The sequence below is a fragment of the Muntiacus reevesi genome, chromosome 2 (assembly GCF_963930625.1).
Source record: "Muntiacus reevesi chromosome 2, mMunRee1.1, whole genome shotgun sequence".
Taxonomy (NCBI): Eukaryota; Metazoa; Chordata; class Mammalia; order Artiodactyla; family Cervidae; genus Muntiacus; species Muntiacus reevesi.
The window spans coordinates 261,701,852-261,721,594 of NC_089250.1; the positions used below are offsets into that span (position 1 = coordinate 261,701,852).

The window sequence follows — 19,743 nt, forward strand, 5'->3', positions numbered from 1 at the left end:
GGTAGCCCTGATGCTTGCATTTGGGGGGTTGGCTTTGGTTGGGGGCTAGGACTCATCATAGTCTTGGGAAACTGTAGTCTTGGCCTGAATCCTTAAGGCTGGATCTGGGGAGTCCTGTGGGCTCATTAGTGAGGCTGGATCTGGGTTGCAGGACACAGGTCTACCCCAGATGGGAGGGATGGTTTGGAGGGAACTAGATTTGGCCCTGGGGCTGCCCAGGTGATGCTACTGGTAAAGAATCCGCCTGCCAATTCAGGAGATGCAAGAGACGCAGGTTCCATCTCTGGGTTGGGAAGATCCTCTGGAGCAGGAAGTGGCAACTCCAGTATTTTCGCCTGGGAAATCCCATGGGCAGAGGAACCTGGCGGGCTACAGTCTGTGGGAGCCGTAAAGAGTCAGACACGACTGAACACAAGCACGAAGACTTGGCACTAGTTGGAAGTTTTTTTAGGGGTTCATCTAGCCATATCGGGGGTCTGGGTTTAGATATGGGGCCTTCATTTGATACCTTTGGGAATGATTTGGATATCTTGAATTGGTCCTTATTAGAGTTGGTGAGAGGAATCGAAGGATCTAAGTATTTCTGGGGGTGGGGTGCAAGGATGAATTGGGAATGAACTGAATTAGGTTGGAGGGCTTGTTTGGAGGTTTGATTTGGCTATGGGTAGGAAGACAGGTCCAGGAACCTTGCCTTGCAGCTTAGGGCTTATGGGGAGTTGAGAAGGGCTGTCCTGAGGACAGGGGCTAAGGGATGAGGCAATCTGGAAAGCCTTTCATCCATCCTCTACTTCCTAGAAGAGGGCTTAAGCTGCCCTCACCACCGCCTCCCCACCCATGAAGGCCTTACTTGCAAAGGTTCTTCCATCCCACCGTTTTCTCCGTCCCCAGTCCTGGAAGCCTAGGCCCCAAACGGGGGACACCATGGAGGGGATGGGGGGCTATGCTAGGTTGTGGAGAGTTGGCTGAGCCCCTCCCCATGTCCCACACAGCTGGATGGCTGGATCCATGAGAAGATGCTGATGGCGCGGGACGGCACACGAGAGGACGGCCACAAACTGCATAAGAGATGGCTCCGGCACCAGGCATTCATGGCCGAGCTGGCTCAGAATAAGGAGTGGCTGGAGAAGATTGAGAGGGTGAGGATGCAGAAAGCCCCTCTGCCCCCACCCAGGGTCAGGGGCCTCTAGGGAACTCACGTCTCATCTCCTTCACACTCCACTGCCAGCCTGCATTTCTCGTACCTGTGAACTGCTTCAGATCATTTCCATGCCCATTCCTAGCTCTGTGGCCTTGAGTAATTCATGTAACCTCTTTGAGTCTTAGTTTGCCTGTCTGTAAAATGGCCAGCATCTCTTCTGAATGACTGTTAAATATTTCACCCCTTCCTATAATCTCTTCTCTAGGCTTCCTTCCACACCATTTGGAGCATTTGCAATAAGAAGTCAGGTAGTTGGGGTGAGGCAGCCCCAGGAAGCTAGGGTTAAAGTGAACACTGAACTTCCAGGGACAACCTAGGGTTCTCATTCTGTCTATGCCTGTTACCAGCTCTGGGGCCTTGAGGGAATTGTGTTAACATCTTTGGGCCTCAGTTTGCCCTGCTGTATTTTAATTTTTTATTATTTTTTACTTTTAATTTTTTACTGAAGTATGATTGATTTACAATAGTGTCTTAGTTTCTGCGGTACAGGAAGGTGATTCAGTTATGTATATGTATATACATATATAGATGTATATATATTTTTTCTTATGGTTTGTTATGGGATATTGAATATAGTACCCTGTTCTATCCAATAGATCTCGCTCTAATTTATTTTTTTAATTTTATTTTTTTTAACACCAAAAACATTTTGTATTGGGGTGTAGCCAATTAACAATATTGTGATAGTTTCAGGTGAACAATGAAGGGGCTCAACCATATATATTATGCTCTACTTTAAAATTAAGGAAATAATAACTGTAACTACTTCCCTGGGCTCTTGTATGTGTAAAGTACTTAACACAAGGCCAGGCACCTAAGAGCTGTCATTGCTATGGTGTTACTTTTTTTTTTTTGGTGTTACTATTTTTAATATGTAATATGATATATGTGGCTCTAGGCCAACATATATGAGAGCTTGACTTCAGTCTTGGGGGGACCCAGGAAGATTTTTGCTGTAAACATCAACCCCCAAAACTGCCCCTAAACCTGCAGCCCTGTATCCCCCCACCATTCTAACTCAAACACCCAGGTGGGTCTTAAACCCTTAAATGGTCACTGGTGCCCCATAAATGGTGGCACGAGGCAAAGCCACGCTCCTTGACTTTCAATTTAACAGAGGTTTGTTCTCTCTGCCTCTCTCCCCCTCTCTTTCTTCCTTCTGCCTCTCTCTGTCTTGTGGTTCTCTTGCCATGTTTGTAACTTGGTACATATCTCTGTGTCCATCACTTTATTTTCTCCCTGTCTCCTTCCCATGCCTCTGTGTCTCTGTCTGTCTCCTCCCCACACCTCTGTCTGTTGTCTGTCTGTCCGTCTCTCTTCATACACGCTTGGTGCTTTCTCTGCATCGACCCCCATGTCTTTGTCTCTCTGTGTGCCCTCAACTCCTTGCTTCCATCTCTCTCTCCGTATCTCTCCCTGTGATTTGCTGCCCTCGTATTTCTCTGTCCCTCCCCACCATCCACTCCCTCACTCTGATTTCCTACCTCCCATCGTCTGGGGCAGGAGGGCCAGCAACTGATGCAGGAGAAACCAGAGCTGGCGGCCTCGGTGCGGAAGAAGCTGGGCGAGATTCGGCAGTGCTGGGCGGAGCTGGAGAGCACCACCCAGGCCAAGGCGAGGCAGCTCTTTGAGGCCAGCAAGGCCGACCAGCTGGTGCAGAGCTTCGCGGAGCTGGACAAGAAACTCCTTCACATGGAAAGCCAGCTGCAAGACGTGGACCCTGGTGGGGACCTGGCCACTGTCAACAGCCAGCTGAAGAAGCTGCAGGTATGGCCTGGCTGATGTGAATGGGGGCTTTCTAAACACAGTAGGGCCCCAGTCAGAGTCAGATCCCACTGGAGGTATTTCAGACAGAGGCTAAGATAGGAGTTATGTGTTAGAAGGGCTGGAAGCGGAAAGAGAACATGAGGCAGTCCAGCTAGTTAGTTACGGGAAGCAGCCATCGCCCCTAGGGAAGGAGAGGAAAGGGAGAGGAAAGATTTAGAGCCAAGAAGGTGGATTACAGGCACACCTGAGGGCTTCTCAGAACCCTGACATCTGTTTCCCTGGATAGAGAAACCAAGACCCGGGGTAGGGGGATGGCTTTACACAGAATAATAACAGCACTCATGGGACTTTCCTGGTGGTCCAGTGGTCACAGCTCTGTGCTCCCAGTGCAGAGGGCATGGGTTTGATCCCTGGTCATGAAACTAAGATCCTTCATGCCATGCCATGTACAAACGAACAACAACAAGAACCAACGGCGTTCATGGAGTGCTTCCCCTTACTGAGAAAGCCTCCTTGCTGAGCTCTCACTGACTCCCGCCAGCAATCCTGAAAGATCAGTACTATTGTTATCTCCCATTTGACCAACAAGGAAACAGACACAGAAGGTAGAGCGCCTGGCCCAGAGTCACACAGCCAGTCAGCATCTCCGTCGCAAAGCAGGGGCTCTTAGAAGACAGACCACGTCTGCTTTATCTCTGCTTCTAGCCTGGCAGCCAGTAGATGCTCATTATCTGACTGATGTGCTGACTGAAGGTGCGAATATAGGTGTTGAGTCCGTCTCACCTCCCAAGGTGTGACAACTCCTGCCCATACATCTTAGGAACAATGCCTGAGGCTCTGGGGGGTGAGTTTATGGCCCAGGGTAGCAAGTGGCTGAGCCTGGATTCAAATCCAGGTCCCTCAACTCTTCACTGCTCCTGCATAATTATGCTTCTAGAGTGCTTGACATGGTGTCTGGCAAAAAAAAAAAAAAAAGTCGACTGATAATAAAAGCCCATGACACTGGTTAGTATTTATTCAGTTATCTATGCAGCAAATCTTTACGGAGCACTTATGTCAGCATGCCAGGCACTTTTCTAGAATACAGCAGTAAGCAAAACAGATGAAAAATCGCAGCCCCCGTGGGGCTCCCATTCTTGTGGAGAGATGGGCAAATGAGCAGAGAGAAACACAGACCTACATGAGTTGCCAGGGTCGTCATCGCTTTCTCCACCCCAGTGGTTCTCAACTGCCTTGTCTCCAGGATCCCTTTACCTCTTACAAATCCCTGAGAATCCCAAAGAACTGGTTTGTGTGGGTTATGTCTGCTGATGTTTACTATATTAAAAATGAGACATATTTTTAAAATATATTTTTATTTATTTGGCTGTACAGGTGTTAGTTGCAGCATGCAGCATCTTTAGTTGTGGCATGCAGGCTCTTAGTTGCAACATATGGGATCTAGTTCCCTGAACAGGGATCGAACCTGGGCCTCCTGCATTGGGAGCACAGAATCTTAGCTACTGGACCACCAGTGAAAGTGAAAGTCGCTCAGTCATGTTCGACTCTCTGTGACCCCTGGCGGGACTGTAGCCCACCAGGCTCCTCTGTCCATGGAATTCTTCAGGCCAGAATACTGGAGTGGGTAACTCTTCCCTTCTCCAAGAGATCTTCCTGACCCAGGAATCAAATCAGTGTCTCCTGCAATGGAGGCAGGTTCTTTATCAGCTGAGCTGAATCCCTAAAACTGAGACATATTTAAATGATCGGTTCATTTTAAAACAACAGTAAGGAATCAGTCAATCACATATTATCCCCAAAGCATTCTTTTTGAAGAATAGCTATAATTTCCAAAACAATGGAGGCAGAAGAGTGTCTTCATTCTCAGTGTTTCATGCCTGGCTTAAAAGAGCACTGGAGGGACTTCTCTGGCCGTCCAGTGGCTCTATGCTTCCCCTGCAGGGGGCATGGGTTTGATCCCTGGGTGGAGAACTAAGATCTTGCATGCCATGAAAAAGGTACTGGATTCTTATTGCTTCTGCATTCCATCTCTTCCAATAGCACAGGTCCTACAGTCCCTGCAGAACCCCGCTGTGCCCCTGGGAGAGAATGAGAGTGAGGAAGGCAAATAACACCTTAGTATTTTTTAAAAAATAATAGTTGTAACCTAGGGACTTCCCTGGTGGTCCAGTGGCTAAGACGTCATGCTCCCAATGTAGGGGGCCTGGGTTCCATCCCTGGTCAGGGAACTAGATCCCACATGCTGCAACTAAGAGCTTGCATGCCACAGTTAGAGATTCTGCATGCCGTAATGAGGACAGAAGATCGCAAGTGCCGCGACTAAGACCTGGCGCAGCCAAATAAACAAATAAATATTTTTTTAAAATAGTTGAAACCTTGCAGATGCCTTGAAAAGATCTTGGGAATCCCCAAGAGTCCCCAGACCACACTTTGAGAACCACTGATCTGTGCTCTGTGCCCGCCACAGATAACCCAGCCCTCCTCTCCAGCAGCCCTACCAGGAGGGGCCCTGGTCCTCGTCACTGGACATGTGAGGAGCCCACAGCACAGACAGGGTCTGTGACTCTCCCGAAGCCACACAGCCACACCGTGGCCATTCAGGGCCACGCTTAGTTCCCAATCGCCTTCCTCCCTGATACTCCCATACCGCAGTGGGGGAAGGTGACCCCCTCACTGGTCTCTGAAAAATCCATCACTGTCTGAGGTCCACACTGTGTTGGCTGGGCAGGCAGTGGGCAGGCGGCGATGGCCTGGCCCCAGGTCTGCTCTGAGGGATCGCCCAGAGTACTGGCAGAGACAAGTGGTGGCCTGGATGGTCAGACAGAAGAGAGAGCAAGATGAAATCTTGGGCAGGGGAGGCAGATAGACCTGGGTTCACATCCCAGCCAGGGCCTAAGTGTAGTCCTGCTCTGAGCTTCTGTCCTCCCATCCCTGCCTCAACACAGGCCCCCTAGGGCCCCAAGTGAAAGTCGTGCACCAGGGCGTGGTGAGTTCCCAACAAATGGGGCTCTGCGACTGAAAACAGAAGGCATCCTCCACTGAGGACACTTTGAAGAGGGCTTATTGAGAGTATTGTCCAAGGTGTGAGCAGGCGATGGGGAAGCCTTGAGGCCAGCAGCAGGGAGCCTTCACTTCTGGGGGGGGGGGTGGTGGGGAGGGTGAGGGGAGGCATGGAGTCTTCAGACAAGAGCAGGAACCCTTAGTCAAGAATGGCTACAGGGGCTTTCCAGGTGACCCAGGTTCGATCCCTGATCCAGGAAGATTCCATGTGCTGAGGAGCAACTCAGCCAATGTGCCACAACTGTTGAGCCTGTGCTCTGGGGCCCGGGAGCTGCAACTGCTGGAGCCCGTGCCCCCAACTAGAGAATAGCCCCTGCTCACCACAGCTATAGAAAAGCCCATGTAGCAATGAAGACCTGGCACAGTCAAAAATAAAAATCAATAAATAAAATTATACACATATGTGCATATATATATTTCTAAGAATGACTACAAAAAAGAAAATCAAAAACACACACAAAATGGCTGCTACTGCAGGGAGGAGCTGGGAAGTAATACATCTACCCCCGCCCCCTTAGTTTTGAAATTAATTTTTTTTTGGCCATGCTTCAGGGCATGTCAGATCTTAGTTCCCCGACCAGGGATCGAACCCTCGCCCCTTGCTGTGGAAGCACAGAATCTTAACCTCTACTGATTTTGAAATTCTTAGCATTTGAATCAAAGGACCTGCATTTTAATTTTGCACTGGGCCCTGCAAATTATGTATCTGGTCCTAAGCCCAGCCCAGCTGGAAGCCAAAAGGCAGGGGAACCAATTGCTGTGGTCCTTACAAGGCACCTCACCCACCCAGGGCACAGAGCAGGATGGAGAAGCTTAGACTGTGGTCAGGAGGGGCAAACCAAGACCTCCAGCACAGTAACGACTACAACTAGGATTATTCATTGTCTTACAACATTGGCTAACTCTTTCCTGGCAGCTTACTGCAGTGGATAAAAGCAGACTCAGCTCTCAGTGGTATGGGTTTGAATCAGAGCTCTGCCACTTACTTGGTGTGTGATGTTAGATGCATGGCTTTCCCTCTGGTCTGAGCCTCTGGTACCTCTTCCGTCCAACGAAGAGGACCCTAATACTAAGCCACTCGGTGGGGACAGGGCTATGAGAGGCTATGCCAAGGTTGAGGCTGTGTATGCTGGAGTCTGGCTGCCTGGGGTCAAGCCCAGCTCTGTGATTTATTAAGTGCGTCATCTGGAATTATTTCTCTTTTTGTGCATCAGTTTCTTCTTCAATAAAATGGACATAATAATATTAGCAACTTCATGTGAACAATGTAAAGATTAAAAAATGATGCATAATGTAGTTTCAGAATTGCTGACCCAGCAAATCTAAGAGGCAATACTTGTTTACAGGTTTTAAATTTTTAATCGTCTTCAACCAAAGGGTACATCATCACTCTACTGTGTTAGAAAGTTGGGTTATTTCTCTGTCTTCCATAGATGTTGTTGACTATGTGAAATAGTTGTTTCATTTGTTTCTGATTATAGTCCATTTTGGCATTTTCCCTCTCCCCCATCCATGTAGCTTTTTAAAAATGTATTTGGCAGGGGTCGGGCAGGGGTTACTTCCTGGTGGTCCAGTAGGTAGGATTCCAGGCTCTCATTGCCGAGGGCCTGGGTTCAATCCCTGGTCAGGGAACTAAAACCTCACAAGCCGGGCAGTGCATCCAAAAAAGAAAATTCAGTTAGAAAAATAATGTCTTTGGATGGGGACGTACTATATGAAACATTAATATAGTGTGAGAAGTCAGAGGCATTTGCAGTTCACCCGGTTGTGACAGATAGCTCACCTAAGTCCTGATGCCGTTTGATGCATTAAACGAGAGCTCCTTTTTCCAGCCATACTTGCCAGCACTTGGTATTATCAGACGTTCAGATTTTTCCCCAGTCTGGGGGATGGGAAGCATTTCTCACTGAGGGATTTGCATCTGCAATCAGACGGGGGACCTGGCGACCTTGAGCACTCCTGTCTCCCTTTCTGACCATTTAGGTTTCAGAGGGAGGGTTTGGGGCCCTCTGCCCAGGACAGGTGAGGACTTGGCTTGACCCTCCACAGGGTGGCAGGTTCACAGGGCGGCGGGTTCAGCCCCCCACACCCTGGAGAGCGTGATGTGGGGTCCCCGTTGTTTAAGGGAGAGACTGAGACCTGGCGGGGATGAGGGCCCGGCTGCGGGGGGGGGGGGGGGGGGGGGGCGGCGGTCACATGGCGATGAGCAGAATCCAGCGCAGGACTCCTGGGCCCTTTCTTCAGCAGAGGGCGCCCGAGGCGGGGAGTGACTCAGTGGGCCGAGCCGGATGGAGTCCAGCTGGGCCTCAGGAGCTGCCCCTGGGGGAGGGAACTCCCGAGGCCCCTGCTGACCCCTGGGGCCTGCCTGCGATCCCAGACACTGGGCTTGTGCAGCAGAGGGGACGGTCCAATGGGGCACATTTCCCGGCTGCCCCACCCCTCAGGGCACCCGAGCCAGGCTGGCTGGGGAAGGTGGGGCCCCGGGTCTGAGGGGTGTAGATACGCGAGTTCCCCGTCTCCCCTCTCTGCCTCGCTCTGGGCCTGTCTCCCAGTCCTGCTCCCCCAGTTCCTCTGTGTCTCTGATTCTCTTCTTTTTTCCCTCTCTCATCTGTCTCTCTCACCTGTCTTTCTCCGTATCTCCATCTTGCTCGCTCTCTCTCTTCACTTCAGTTCTCCCTCTCTGCCCCTCTCCCTTGACCGCTCCTCATCCCTGCGTCCTCCGCGTGTCCTTCCCCTTGTCCCTCCATCTCAGCCTCTGCAGCAGCCTTTCTGGAACCCCAGCTCCCAGGTCAAGGCCACATGGCACCCTCCCCCCAGTCCTCCTTTGGGGCCTCCTCCAACTGTCCTTCCCAACTGAGGGGCCATATGGTGGAGTCCCAAACCCCTACTTTCCCAGTCCCCAGGGGCCAGGCCAGCTGGTCTGGCTCAGCCTCGGGCTCTCGCTCCAGGAGGGAAGGGGGGAGCTGGTCTCCTGCCATCTGAGGGGGACCAGACAGGGCAAAAGGCACTGGAGGCTTTGCAGCTGCTGGGCTGAGTCCCCAGAGACTCCTTACCCACGCCACCCTGAGCCAGAAAACACTCTGGCCAAGGAAACACCCTCTTTAACCCAGAGGGATAGGGTGGGGAGGGAGGTGGGAGGGGGGTTTAGGATGGGGGGGCACAGACATATGTATACCTGTGGCTAATTCATGTTGATGTCTGGCAAAAAAAATCACAATATTGTAAAGTAATTATCCTCCAATTAATTAATTGAAAAAAGAAATTTTTTTTCTTTGCCCCTTTTCAGTCTTTGTCCCCCATTTCTTCATCTAGCTCAGCATGGCCCAGAGTCGGGAGCCACACCATCCAGGGTTTGAACCCCCATTCTACTACTGTCTACTGTGTGACTGAGGGTGACTAACCCCACCTTTCTGGACCTCATCATCTCGGACTGCAGAGAAGCAGAGTGGCCCAGGGCTACGAGGGTTTTGTGGTCACATGATCCTGGCTTCAAACTCTGGTCCTGGCAGTTTTCACTCTAGACCAGGCACTAATCTTCTCTGAGCCTCAGTTTCCCCATTTGGAGTATGGGAAGGCAGCAGATAGGGCTTCTCTGATAGCTCTGTTGGTAAAGAATCCGCTTGCAATGCAGGAGATTCGGGTTCGATTCCTGGGTTGGAAAGATCCACTGGAGAATCTTTGGCTACCCACTCCAGTATTCTTGGGCTTCCCTTGTGGCTCAGCTGGTAAAGAATCTGCCTGCAATGTGGGAAACCTGGGTTCGATCCCTGGGTTGAGAAGATCCCCTGGAGAAGGGAAAGACTACCCACTCCAGTATTCTGGCCTGGAGAATCCCATGGACTGTGTAGTCCATGTGGTCACAAAGAGTTAGACCTGACTGTCACTTTCACTTTCAAGGCAGCAGGCGGGTCTGAGTAGGAATCAGGTTGATATAGGGGATCTGGGTTTGCATGTCACCAGGTGGCAAAGCACCTGAGGTTCTTTTGGAACTAGGTGCCTCTGTGTTTTGTTGATTTGGTTTGGTTTTTACCTTGAATTTGAATGTCTCTTTAAAAATGAGATATGATTCCATACCACAAAATATACTTTTTTAAAGTGTATAGTTCAGTGGTTTTTAGTGTATTTGCAAAGTTGAGCAACTCTCACCACTAATTCCTGCACAGTTTCATCACCCTGAAGAGAAACCCTGCGGGGCTTCCCAGGTGGCTCAGTGGCATAAATCTGCCTGCCAGTGCAGGAGACTCAAGAGATGCGGGATGGATCCTTGGGTTGGGAAGATCCCCTGGAGGAAGAAATGGCGACCCACTCCAGTATTCTTGCTTGGGAAATCCCAGGGCAGAAGAGCCTGGTGAGCTACAGGCCATGGGGTCACAAAAGAGTTGGACATGACCAAGCAATTGAGCACACAAAGAGAAACCCCATATTTACTCACTCTCTCTACTAGTCTGCTTTCTGTCTCTACAGATTTGCCCATTTTAGACATTTCATATAAATGGAATCATACAATATATGGCTGTCTTTGTTTCCTGGCTTCTTTCACTTAAAGTTTTCAAGAGTCATCCATGTCGTTCCTTTGGTTGTAACACTTCAAGCTGGTTTAATTTTTTTTTTTAATGTTAGCCTTTAATACCAAGAGAAGCAGAAGAACATGGCGACCAATCCAACAAGCAAAAGCAACACACATTTATGGAGATTTTCTCTGTGCCAGGCATGGAGCCAGGAGCTGGGCTCCAGTTGTGAGCAGTATGAACATCCCCATCTTCCCTGACCTCATGGGCTGTTGTGAGGATTAACTTAATTCATTCTTGTCAAGTGCTGAGAGCACACATGGGTGTGTTACCCATTATTGCTGTTATGGTAAGAAGTTCAGACAGAAGGGTATGATGTGAAAAGTAAAAAACCTTTCTCCTCCACATGCAAGTCCCACTCCCCAGGGGTGTAAGTGCTCTCAACTGTTCTCTATTCTTCTAGAAATATTCTATGCATACTCCCACATGTACAGATGACATACAGACCACAGTGAAGCTTGCCTTTTCCCTTGGCCGAACACCCTAGGCATCCCTCCTTGTAGGACATACCCTGTCCTTTTATTATTTTATTTATTTATTTTTACCCTGTCCTTTTAAACTGTTGCGTGATATTCCAGCGGATAGTTTGACAATGTCATTGACCAGTCTTCTGTTGCGAAACCTTTAAGGCCGTTTCTGAACTTCTGCTAGTATAAATAATGTCACAACAGACATCCCTGTCTGTGTGTATTTAAGCCTGTGTACAAATATTTGAGAAATAATCCTCAGGACTTCCCTGGTGGTCCAGTGGCTAAGACTCCGTGTTCCCAATGCAGGGCGCCTGGGTTGAGTCCCTGCTCAGGGAGCTAGATCCTGCATGCCACAACTAAAGATCATACATGCCAAAAAGTAAAGCTCTTGCATGCTGCAAGTAAGACATGACACAGCCAGACAAAGGTATATATGTTTACCACTGAACCACCTGGGCAGCCCCCCTTCAGGGTTTAGGAAAATGCAAATTAAAATAACTACAAAACAGTATCTCTCACTTCTCAGATTAGCAGAGATAAAAAGCTTGCAAATACCTAATGATGGTGGCCATGTGAGGAGATGGATGGTTTTATATTTACATATTTATATTATATATGTATATAATATATAGAGAATATATATTCTTTTCTTATATATGTATAAGTATGTGTGTATTATAAGAAATATATATTAGAAAAGAATTATCAAAGTAAAATTTTGGTACCAGAAGATTTATGCATTAAACTTTTCCCCTCATTTCTTTGTTTCTTTCCCTTTTTTTTGGCCACGCAGCTTACGAAATCTTAGTTCCCCAACCTGTGCCGTCTACAGTGAAAATGAAGAGTCCTAACCATTGGACCTCCAGAGAATTCTCTAAACTTTTTGATAAATATTACCAAATATCCTCCTGAAAAGGCAGTGGACACACTTGCAGTATGACAGGCATCCATCTCCCCACATGGCCACCTTCATCAGCCGTTAGCAAGTCTTTTATCTCTGCTAACCTGAGAAGTGAAAGATAATTGGTTTGTGCTATGTTAATTTGCATTTTCCTAAACATTGAAGAGGGGACTTCCTAGGTGGCTCAGTGGTAAAGGGTCCTCCTGCCAGTGCAGGAGACACAAGTTCAATTCCTGGGGTGGGAAGATCCCCTGGAGAAGGAAATGGCAACCCACTCCAGTATTCTTGCCTGAATAATTCCATGGACAGAGGAGCCTCGTGGGCTACAGTCCTTGGGGTGGCAAAGAGTCAGACACGACTGAGCGACTAAACGACAAGATGACGCTGAAGGAGACTGAACACCTTTTCTCGTGTTTAATGACCAGGTACTTCTGTATCCTTTGCCCATGTTTGCAAGAAAGGTTACACATTAAATAGGTGTTTGAAATACTTGGCATTAGAAGTAGAAGTAGTAGTTCTACTAGAAGTAGAAACATGACCGTCCCTGGAATAATTCCATCTCAGGCTACATGGCCACTTGCTGCAGAGGGATGAAGGGGTTTTCATTTCATGGGGAACTGGAACTTATAACCTTAATATTTCAGGCTATATTAAAAAGTTTCCTCAATTCTAATGTATTTTTATTTTCTACATATCACTACAATGATTTTCTTAAAAGTTTTGGGGAATGACTATTTCATTTTTCTTTGATTTCTGCCACTTGTGTGTCTTTAAAAAATGTCCATTAGGAGTGTCCCGGGTAGCTCAAATGGTAAAAAATGTCCATTGGACATGACTTTGATTTGTCATAAGGTTTGATTTTTTACCCATTTTTCTGACTCCTACAGATTGTGAACTGTATCAGCTAGGACTCTTTGAGGTGCGGTTCCTAGGACTTAGGCTAAAAGGAGCTGAAAGTTGTTGGCTCATATAGCTGGAAAAACCAGGGGTAAGGGCCTGGGGTAGGAGCTTGGGGCATGGCTGGATCAGTCCCACAAATTCTGTACTTTGGAGTTTCTCTTTGTTTCTGCACCCTGCTTTCCTCTGTGTTGGTCTCATCATTGGGGTACCTGTTCTCTCTTGGTGGCAAAATTGTCCCAATTATCTCAGGTCTGTGTTCTTCAAGCTTTAGAAACAGGTTGAGGAGGAGACCACCCCTTTTCAGCTCACATGCTTTTCCAGAAGAAGTGTGAAGAGTTTTCATTGGCTGATCTTAGGTCACATGGCATCTCCTACCCAATCCTTGTGGCCAGTGTTCTTATTGGCCAGGCCTGAGTCACATGGCCATTCTCGGACTGATGGGTTTCATCATCCCCTCAGGAAGCTGAAAGAGTTTTCATCCACCCAGCTTAGGTAATAAGGCCGTCCTTGATCGGTCCTCGTGGCCACAGTGGTTTCAGTATTTTGATTGGCCAGGTTTGGATCATGTGGCCCCCTTAGGCCCTCTAGGTTTTAGTAGAAGACCGCTCAAGAAGCTCTTTGGTGGCTCAGCGGTAAAGAATCTGCCTACCAATGCCAGAGACATAAGAGATGCAGGTTTGATCCCTGGATAGGGAAGATCCCCTGGAGAAGGAAATGGCAACCCATTCCAGTATCCTTGCCTGGGAAATTCCATGGACAGAGAAGCCTGGAGGGCTGCAGTCCTTGGGGTCACAAAGAGTTGGACTGGACTTAGCTACTACACAACAACAAGAAGTTGAGGATCTGAGAGTGGGATTTGAGGTGCTAGGAAAGAAACGACCAGTTTTGGGGAGGCAAAAGCAACAACTCCGCACTACAGAACCTTGCAACAAAAGTCTTGACTTTGTTCTTAAGATTCCAGCTTTGGGTTGCAGTCTTTTGCTTTAATCTGTTACCACTTAATTTCATTCCTGTTATTTTGTTTTCTATATTTCCCCCATCTGTTTAGAATCACACAAGTAATACATAAATATATTCTTTTGTTAAAAGCTACTGCTATCTTAGAAATCTTCAGTAAAACATAAAGTCTCCCTTCAACATGCCTCTGGATCCCACAATCCAGAGAGAACCTCAATTATTATTTGGTATGCATCCTTCTAGACCTCTCTTTATGTGTTAATAGAGGTACCTATATGGATTACTAATGGTTTTATTTTCTTCATGCTTCAATTCTTTTTTAATTAATTAATTTATTGGCTGCACTGGATCTTCATTACTGTGAGTGGGGGGCTATTCTCTAGTTGTGGTGCATGGGCTTCTCATTCTGTTGTTGCAGAGCATGGGTTCTAAGGGGTTCCGGCTTCAGTAGTTGCAGCACATGGCTCAGCAATTGTGACCCATGGGCTTAATTGCCCCCAGCATGTGGAGTTAAACCCGTGTCCCCTGCATTGGCAGGCAGATTCTTAACCACTGGACCACCAGGGAAGTCCTAATTGAAATTCTTGAATAAATAAATATAATGATTCAGACATCAAAAACTGTATAAAAAAATCTTATGTGAAAAGTCTCTCCTTCATCCCTGTCCCCATTCACTAAATTCTCATGCCCCCAGTAGGTAACATCTGTGATTAATTTCTTCTTTATTCCAGGGAAGTTTTATGCATTTGCAATTCACCGCAAATATCTATTCATAGTATTCATATAGTATTCATAAATACAAATATCTGTTCATAAGTATGTTCTAATTTTTTTTTCCTCTTAACAGTAAGTCTTGGGTATTATTCCATATTGTTGAGGATTTGTTTAATCATTTCACTCTTGATGGACATGGAGGTTAGTTTTTCCATTTTTTTCCCATTATAAGCTCTGCTATGATGAGATCTTTGTTTTATTTATTTATTTGGTTGTGTTCAGTCTTAACTGTGGCACATGGGATCTTTGTTACACCATGTGGGATCTTTTCTTGCGGCTCAAGGGCTCTCTAGCAGTGGCATGAGGGCTTAGTTGCATTTGGGATCTTACTTCCCCGATCAGGGATTGAACCATGTCTGCTGCCTTGCAAGGTAGATTCTTAACCACTGGACCACCAGGGAAGTCCCCATGATGAGATCTCTGGACAAACATCTCTGCTATGATGAAAATCTTTGTACGAACATCTTTGTGCATACATGCCACTGTTTCTTTAAATACGTTCCTGGAAGTGCAAGTGCTGGGTCAAAGCATTTTGACACATACTGCATTTTGATAGTACCTGCCAAACTGCCTTCCAAAAAGGCTCTTACTAATTTACACCACCACTGACAGAGGCTGAGTGTGCCCATCTCCCTGTATCTTTGCCAACACTAGATGTTATCCGTCTTTCACAATTTTGCCAGTTTGATGAATAGAAAAGAATACCTTGTTTTAATCTGTATTATCCCAATGATTAGTTAGATTGGGCATCATTTCCTGTGCTCATTTTTTCTTCTTTGTGTTGCCTGTTCACATCTGTTGCCCATTTCTCTTTTGGGCAATCTCTCTTTGCTGATGTCATTCATTTGTGCATTGGGCAAACCACAGTAGAAGGCCTATTACTTGCCAGACATGGTTCTAGGCACAAGGGAATACATAGGTGAAGAGAGACATAGCCTCTGCCCTCATGAAGCTTATAGTCTAGAAGCAGATAAAAAACAAAAGCCTCATGAGTAAAGAGAGTTATCCAATGGTATTTAAGTGCTGAGAAGACAAAGGGAGCTGGATAAAAGGGAATTCTTTTACTGTTAAAAGCAGTCTTTTACTGTTAAAGAAACTAGTTCCTTGCTCTAACACATTTTAAATATTTTTCCAGTTTGTCATTTGCCTTCAAATCTAGAAACTTTGGTTGACACAAAACTATTCTTTGTGGCCAAGTTTATAAATCTTTCCCTTTACGGTTTATATGCTTGGAAACATTTTCTCCATCCCAAGATTGTAAAAACATTTGCCCAGATTTTCTTGGTATGCCTTATGGATTTACTTATTCTACTTAAGTCTTTAATCCATCTGGAATTGTTTTCAGCATAAAGAGTGAGGAAGGGATCCAGTGAAATTGGTCAGCAACTTGGCCCATGACCATTCATTGACTAATCCATCTCCTTGGAGATTGGAAATGGCATCTATAAACTATATGAATTCTCCTGTGTATTTGGGTCTGCTTTTCTGTCCCTGTGGGCCATCAACCATTTGAATCACTATAGCTGTATTTATTTAAAATTATTTAAATTATTTATTTATTTGGCTTCTCCAGGTCTTAGTTGTACATGTGGGATCTTTATTTGTGGCATGCCAACTCTTGAGTTGCGGCATGTGGGATTTAGTTCCCTGACCAGGGATTGAACCCCGGCCCCCTGCATTGGGCGCTTGGTCTTAGTCGCTGGACCACCAGGAAAGTCCCTGTATATATTTTCAATATTTGAAAAGATTGATTCTTTGGATAAATTACCTAACTTTTCTGGGCGTCAGTTTGCTCCTCTATAAAACAGGGATACCACCAACCTTGAAGGTTTTTTGTGAGAACTGATGGGCTGCTTTAGTCCAGGGACTCAGGCAAGCCTCATTGAAAAGGTAATAAGTAGTTGAACTGAAATCTGATTGACGGGGAAGAGCATGTCTGGCTGAGGAAATAGCAACAGCAGAGGCCCTGAGGCGGGAGCTAGCTTAGTGGGTTGCAGGGATCTGAGAGGAGGACAGCGCTTCTGGAAGGAATTGAGCAAGGGGAGGGTGGAACAGTGGGCCTCGACCAGGGGGTTGGCGGTCATCATAAAGGTACTGGGGAGCCACAGCGGGATCGGGAGGGAGGCCGGGTCCTGCTGACCCTGCCCTTCTCCCTTCAGTCGATGGAGTCGCAGGTGGAGGAGTGGTACCGCGAGGTGGGGGAGTTGCAGGCGCAGACGGCAGCGCTGCCCCTGGAGCCGGCGAGCAAGGAGCTGGTGGGCGAGCGGCAGAACGCGGTGGGCGAGCGCCTGGTGCGCCTGCTCGAGCCGCTGCAGGAGCGCCGCCGCCTGCTGCTGGCCTCCAAGGAGCTGCACCAGGTGGCGCACGACCTCGAGGACGAGCTGGTGAGGATCCGCGCGGGGATCTGGGGCGGGGCCCGGATGAGAGGCGGGGCATGCGATGGTGGGGCGGGGCCAGCGGGCAAAGGGGGTGGAGACTGGGGTGGGGGCGGGGCCATGGGTCTTAGGAGGGTTCAAAGGTGGAGATGGCGGAGGGACCTATCCACTAATACGCTGATAGACTCAGTCATTCGACCCTTAAGTTTTTCATTTACTCGCTCGCTTATTCACTCACTCATTCATTCACTCTCACATTTCATTAACACTTTGACTCGTTGATTTATTCATGAAGTCATTGATTTATTCACCCCCCTCATCCTTTATTCCTTCCTTCATGCATTTATTTTTCATTTATCACTCATCCATTTAGCTCCTCATTCAGTCATTCACTAATTTGCTCATTCACTTGATCGTTCTGGGCCCGGCCCCTTTTTACATGACGCTAGGGTCGCAGGAGTGACCACAGCAAATCCCGTTCCTCCAAAGGGGAAAACAGACTTATCCTAAGTCAAGATGGTTAGGAATGTGATGGGGGAAGCTAGGGGACTGTGGGAGCCCAGAGGAGGCAACTGGCCAAGTGTCAAAGTCAGAGAGACTTCCCTGGAGGAGGGAGTGTCTAAGCTGAGACGTCAAACAAGAGCTGAGCCTGCTAACAGGTTGGGAGGGGAATTCCAGGAAGCACAACCTGCCTGTGCAGAGGCCAGAGGTAGGCAGGAACCTGACTCAAGTGCAGAGAGCCAGTTAGAGCGTGTCTAGGGAGGAGGTGGAAGACGGGAGCAGGCGTTTAGTTGAGGGAGGCCCTTGGTTGGTATGGAGGCTTGGATGCTTGCAGTTTAGTTGAGATGGAGGGGTCCTTGCCCTGCCCACTGTGTCCTTCCCTTGACCCGTTCCCTGATTCCTTTCCAGGCATGGGTCCAGGAGCGACTGCCACTGGCCATGCAGACAGAGCGAGGCAGTGGTTTGCAGGCCGTCCAGCAGTACATCAAAAAGAACCAGGTGAGCAGAGCCAGGGCAATGGAGTGGGTCTGGACACATTTGGATACAAATGACAGAAAATTCTCAAGGTGGTTAAAGCCGAAGAGGGGAATTTATAGGCTCTTGTAATTGAGGAGACCATGAACAGCAGATACAGAGGTGTCCAGGTGCTTCCAAGAGGTCATGAATCTCTCATTTCCATTTTTTTCCTTCTTCTTAGCTGTGTTCGCAGGCCAGCTCTTCTCTCCTGCTGGTAAAAGAACTCACAACAGATTCAAGTTTACATCCCACCAGGAAAACTAAAGAGACTCGCTCTCAGTAATTTCAGTAGTAGTCCCAGGAATAACTCTTTTTGGCTCAACTTGAGTCACATGTCCACTCTGAACTAATCGTGATGGCCAGGGATTTAGACTGCTCTGAATGACCTGGTCTGGGCTGAGGGCTCAGCCTTGGAACCTGCAGGTGAGATCAGCCTTAATTATCTGGGCTGAGATGGAGGCAAGGCGGTTCCCCAGAAGAAAATCAGGGTCCTGTGATTGGAAGTAAGGAAAATGGCTATTGGGCCATGAAAAAAGAAAACAACAGACAAACAAGAACTCCAGGGACTTCCCTGGTGGTCTGATGGTTAAGACTCCACACTTGCACTGCAGGGGTCATGGGTTTGATCCCTGGTCAGGGAACTAAGATACTGCATGCAGTGCAGCTGGAAAATAATAATATAATAGTAATAATAATAATAATACATTGATTAAAGATTTACTATGTATCAAATACTGTCCTGGGGGTTATGTCAGATATTTAATCTCTGCAATAACCCTCTGATGTAGATATTGTCATTACCTCCTTTTATAAAAATATATGTATAGTTTGGGAGAATAGGGCACTGAAGAATGATAGGGAGGTGGGCACACAAATTATTTCGGAAAGATTTGTGATCATGCACTACTAGGTGAAGTTCTTTAAGAGGCTGGGGGTTTTCTTCGATTTTGTTTTTCTATCTTGATGAAAATACTGCTGGTGGTGGACCATGCTAGGAACAAACAAACTGGCCCATCATTTTCACAGTTGAGGAAATCAGTCAAGCGCATTTAATATTTAAAATTGGAGATGCTCGAGCTGTGTGTGTGAGAGATTGCTAGATACACAGGGGCTGGGAAACAAATAATAGCGGCTAATGTTGATTGAGCACCTACTGCATGCCAGGCACAGTTGTCAGTGCTCCACGGTACAGCAACCCCACAAGGTAAATATTAGGGGGCCACCACTAGCCATGTGCCTTTGGCAAGTTCTTCAACCTCCCCATGCCTCAGTTTCCCCATCTGTAACATGAGAATGATGCTTGGCTCCTGGAGTTGGAGTGAGGACTAAATGAGTGGCTACAGGGCTTTCCCTGGTGGTCCAGTGGTTAAGACACTGCCCTTCCACTGCAGGGGGCACGGGTTCCATCCCTGGTTGGGGAACTAAGGTCCCACATGCCACACAGTGTGGCAAAAAGAAAAAGAAAGTGACTACATTATGCAAAGCCCTTACTTAGCAAAGTGCCTGGCAGGCACTGGGTGTTGACTGTTGTTGTTTTGTTATTATTTAATATCTCCATTTACCAGTTGGGGAAACAGAGGCAAAGGAGAGGTTAGCTAAAGAACTCAGCAAGTACAGAGCTGGTTGAGAGAACCTTCTGGGGGTGATGGAAGTATTCTGTATCCCGATCTGGGTACACAGGTGTAATAATGTGTAAAACGTGTCCAGCTGTATTCCTAAGATGTGTGCACTGTTGGAGTAAATTATACCCCAATTT

At 47.4% G+C, this 19,743-nt stretch overlaps 1 protein-coding gene across 1 annotated transcript in view; it reads left to right on the plus strand.

The window, feature by feature from the left end:
• SPTBN4 (spectrin beta, non-erythrocytic 4) overlaps positions 1-19,743 on the plus strand; it is a 75,356-nt gene that overhangs the window by 39,944 nt on the left and 15,669 nt on the right. The window contains exons 18-21 of the mRNA XM_065920595.1: positions 990-1,136; positions 2,702-2,965; positions 16,755-16,979; positions 17,880-17,969. Coding sequence (XP_065776667.1) covers positions 990-1,136; positions 2,702-2,965; positions 16,755-16,979; positions 17,880-17,969 — 726 coding nt within the window. The remainder of the gene's footprint in view (positions 1-989; positions 1,137-2,701; positions 2,966-16,754; positions 16,980-17,879; positions 17,970-19,743) is intronic.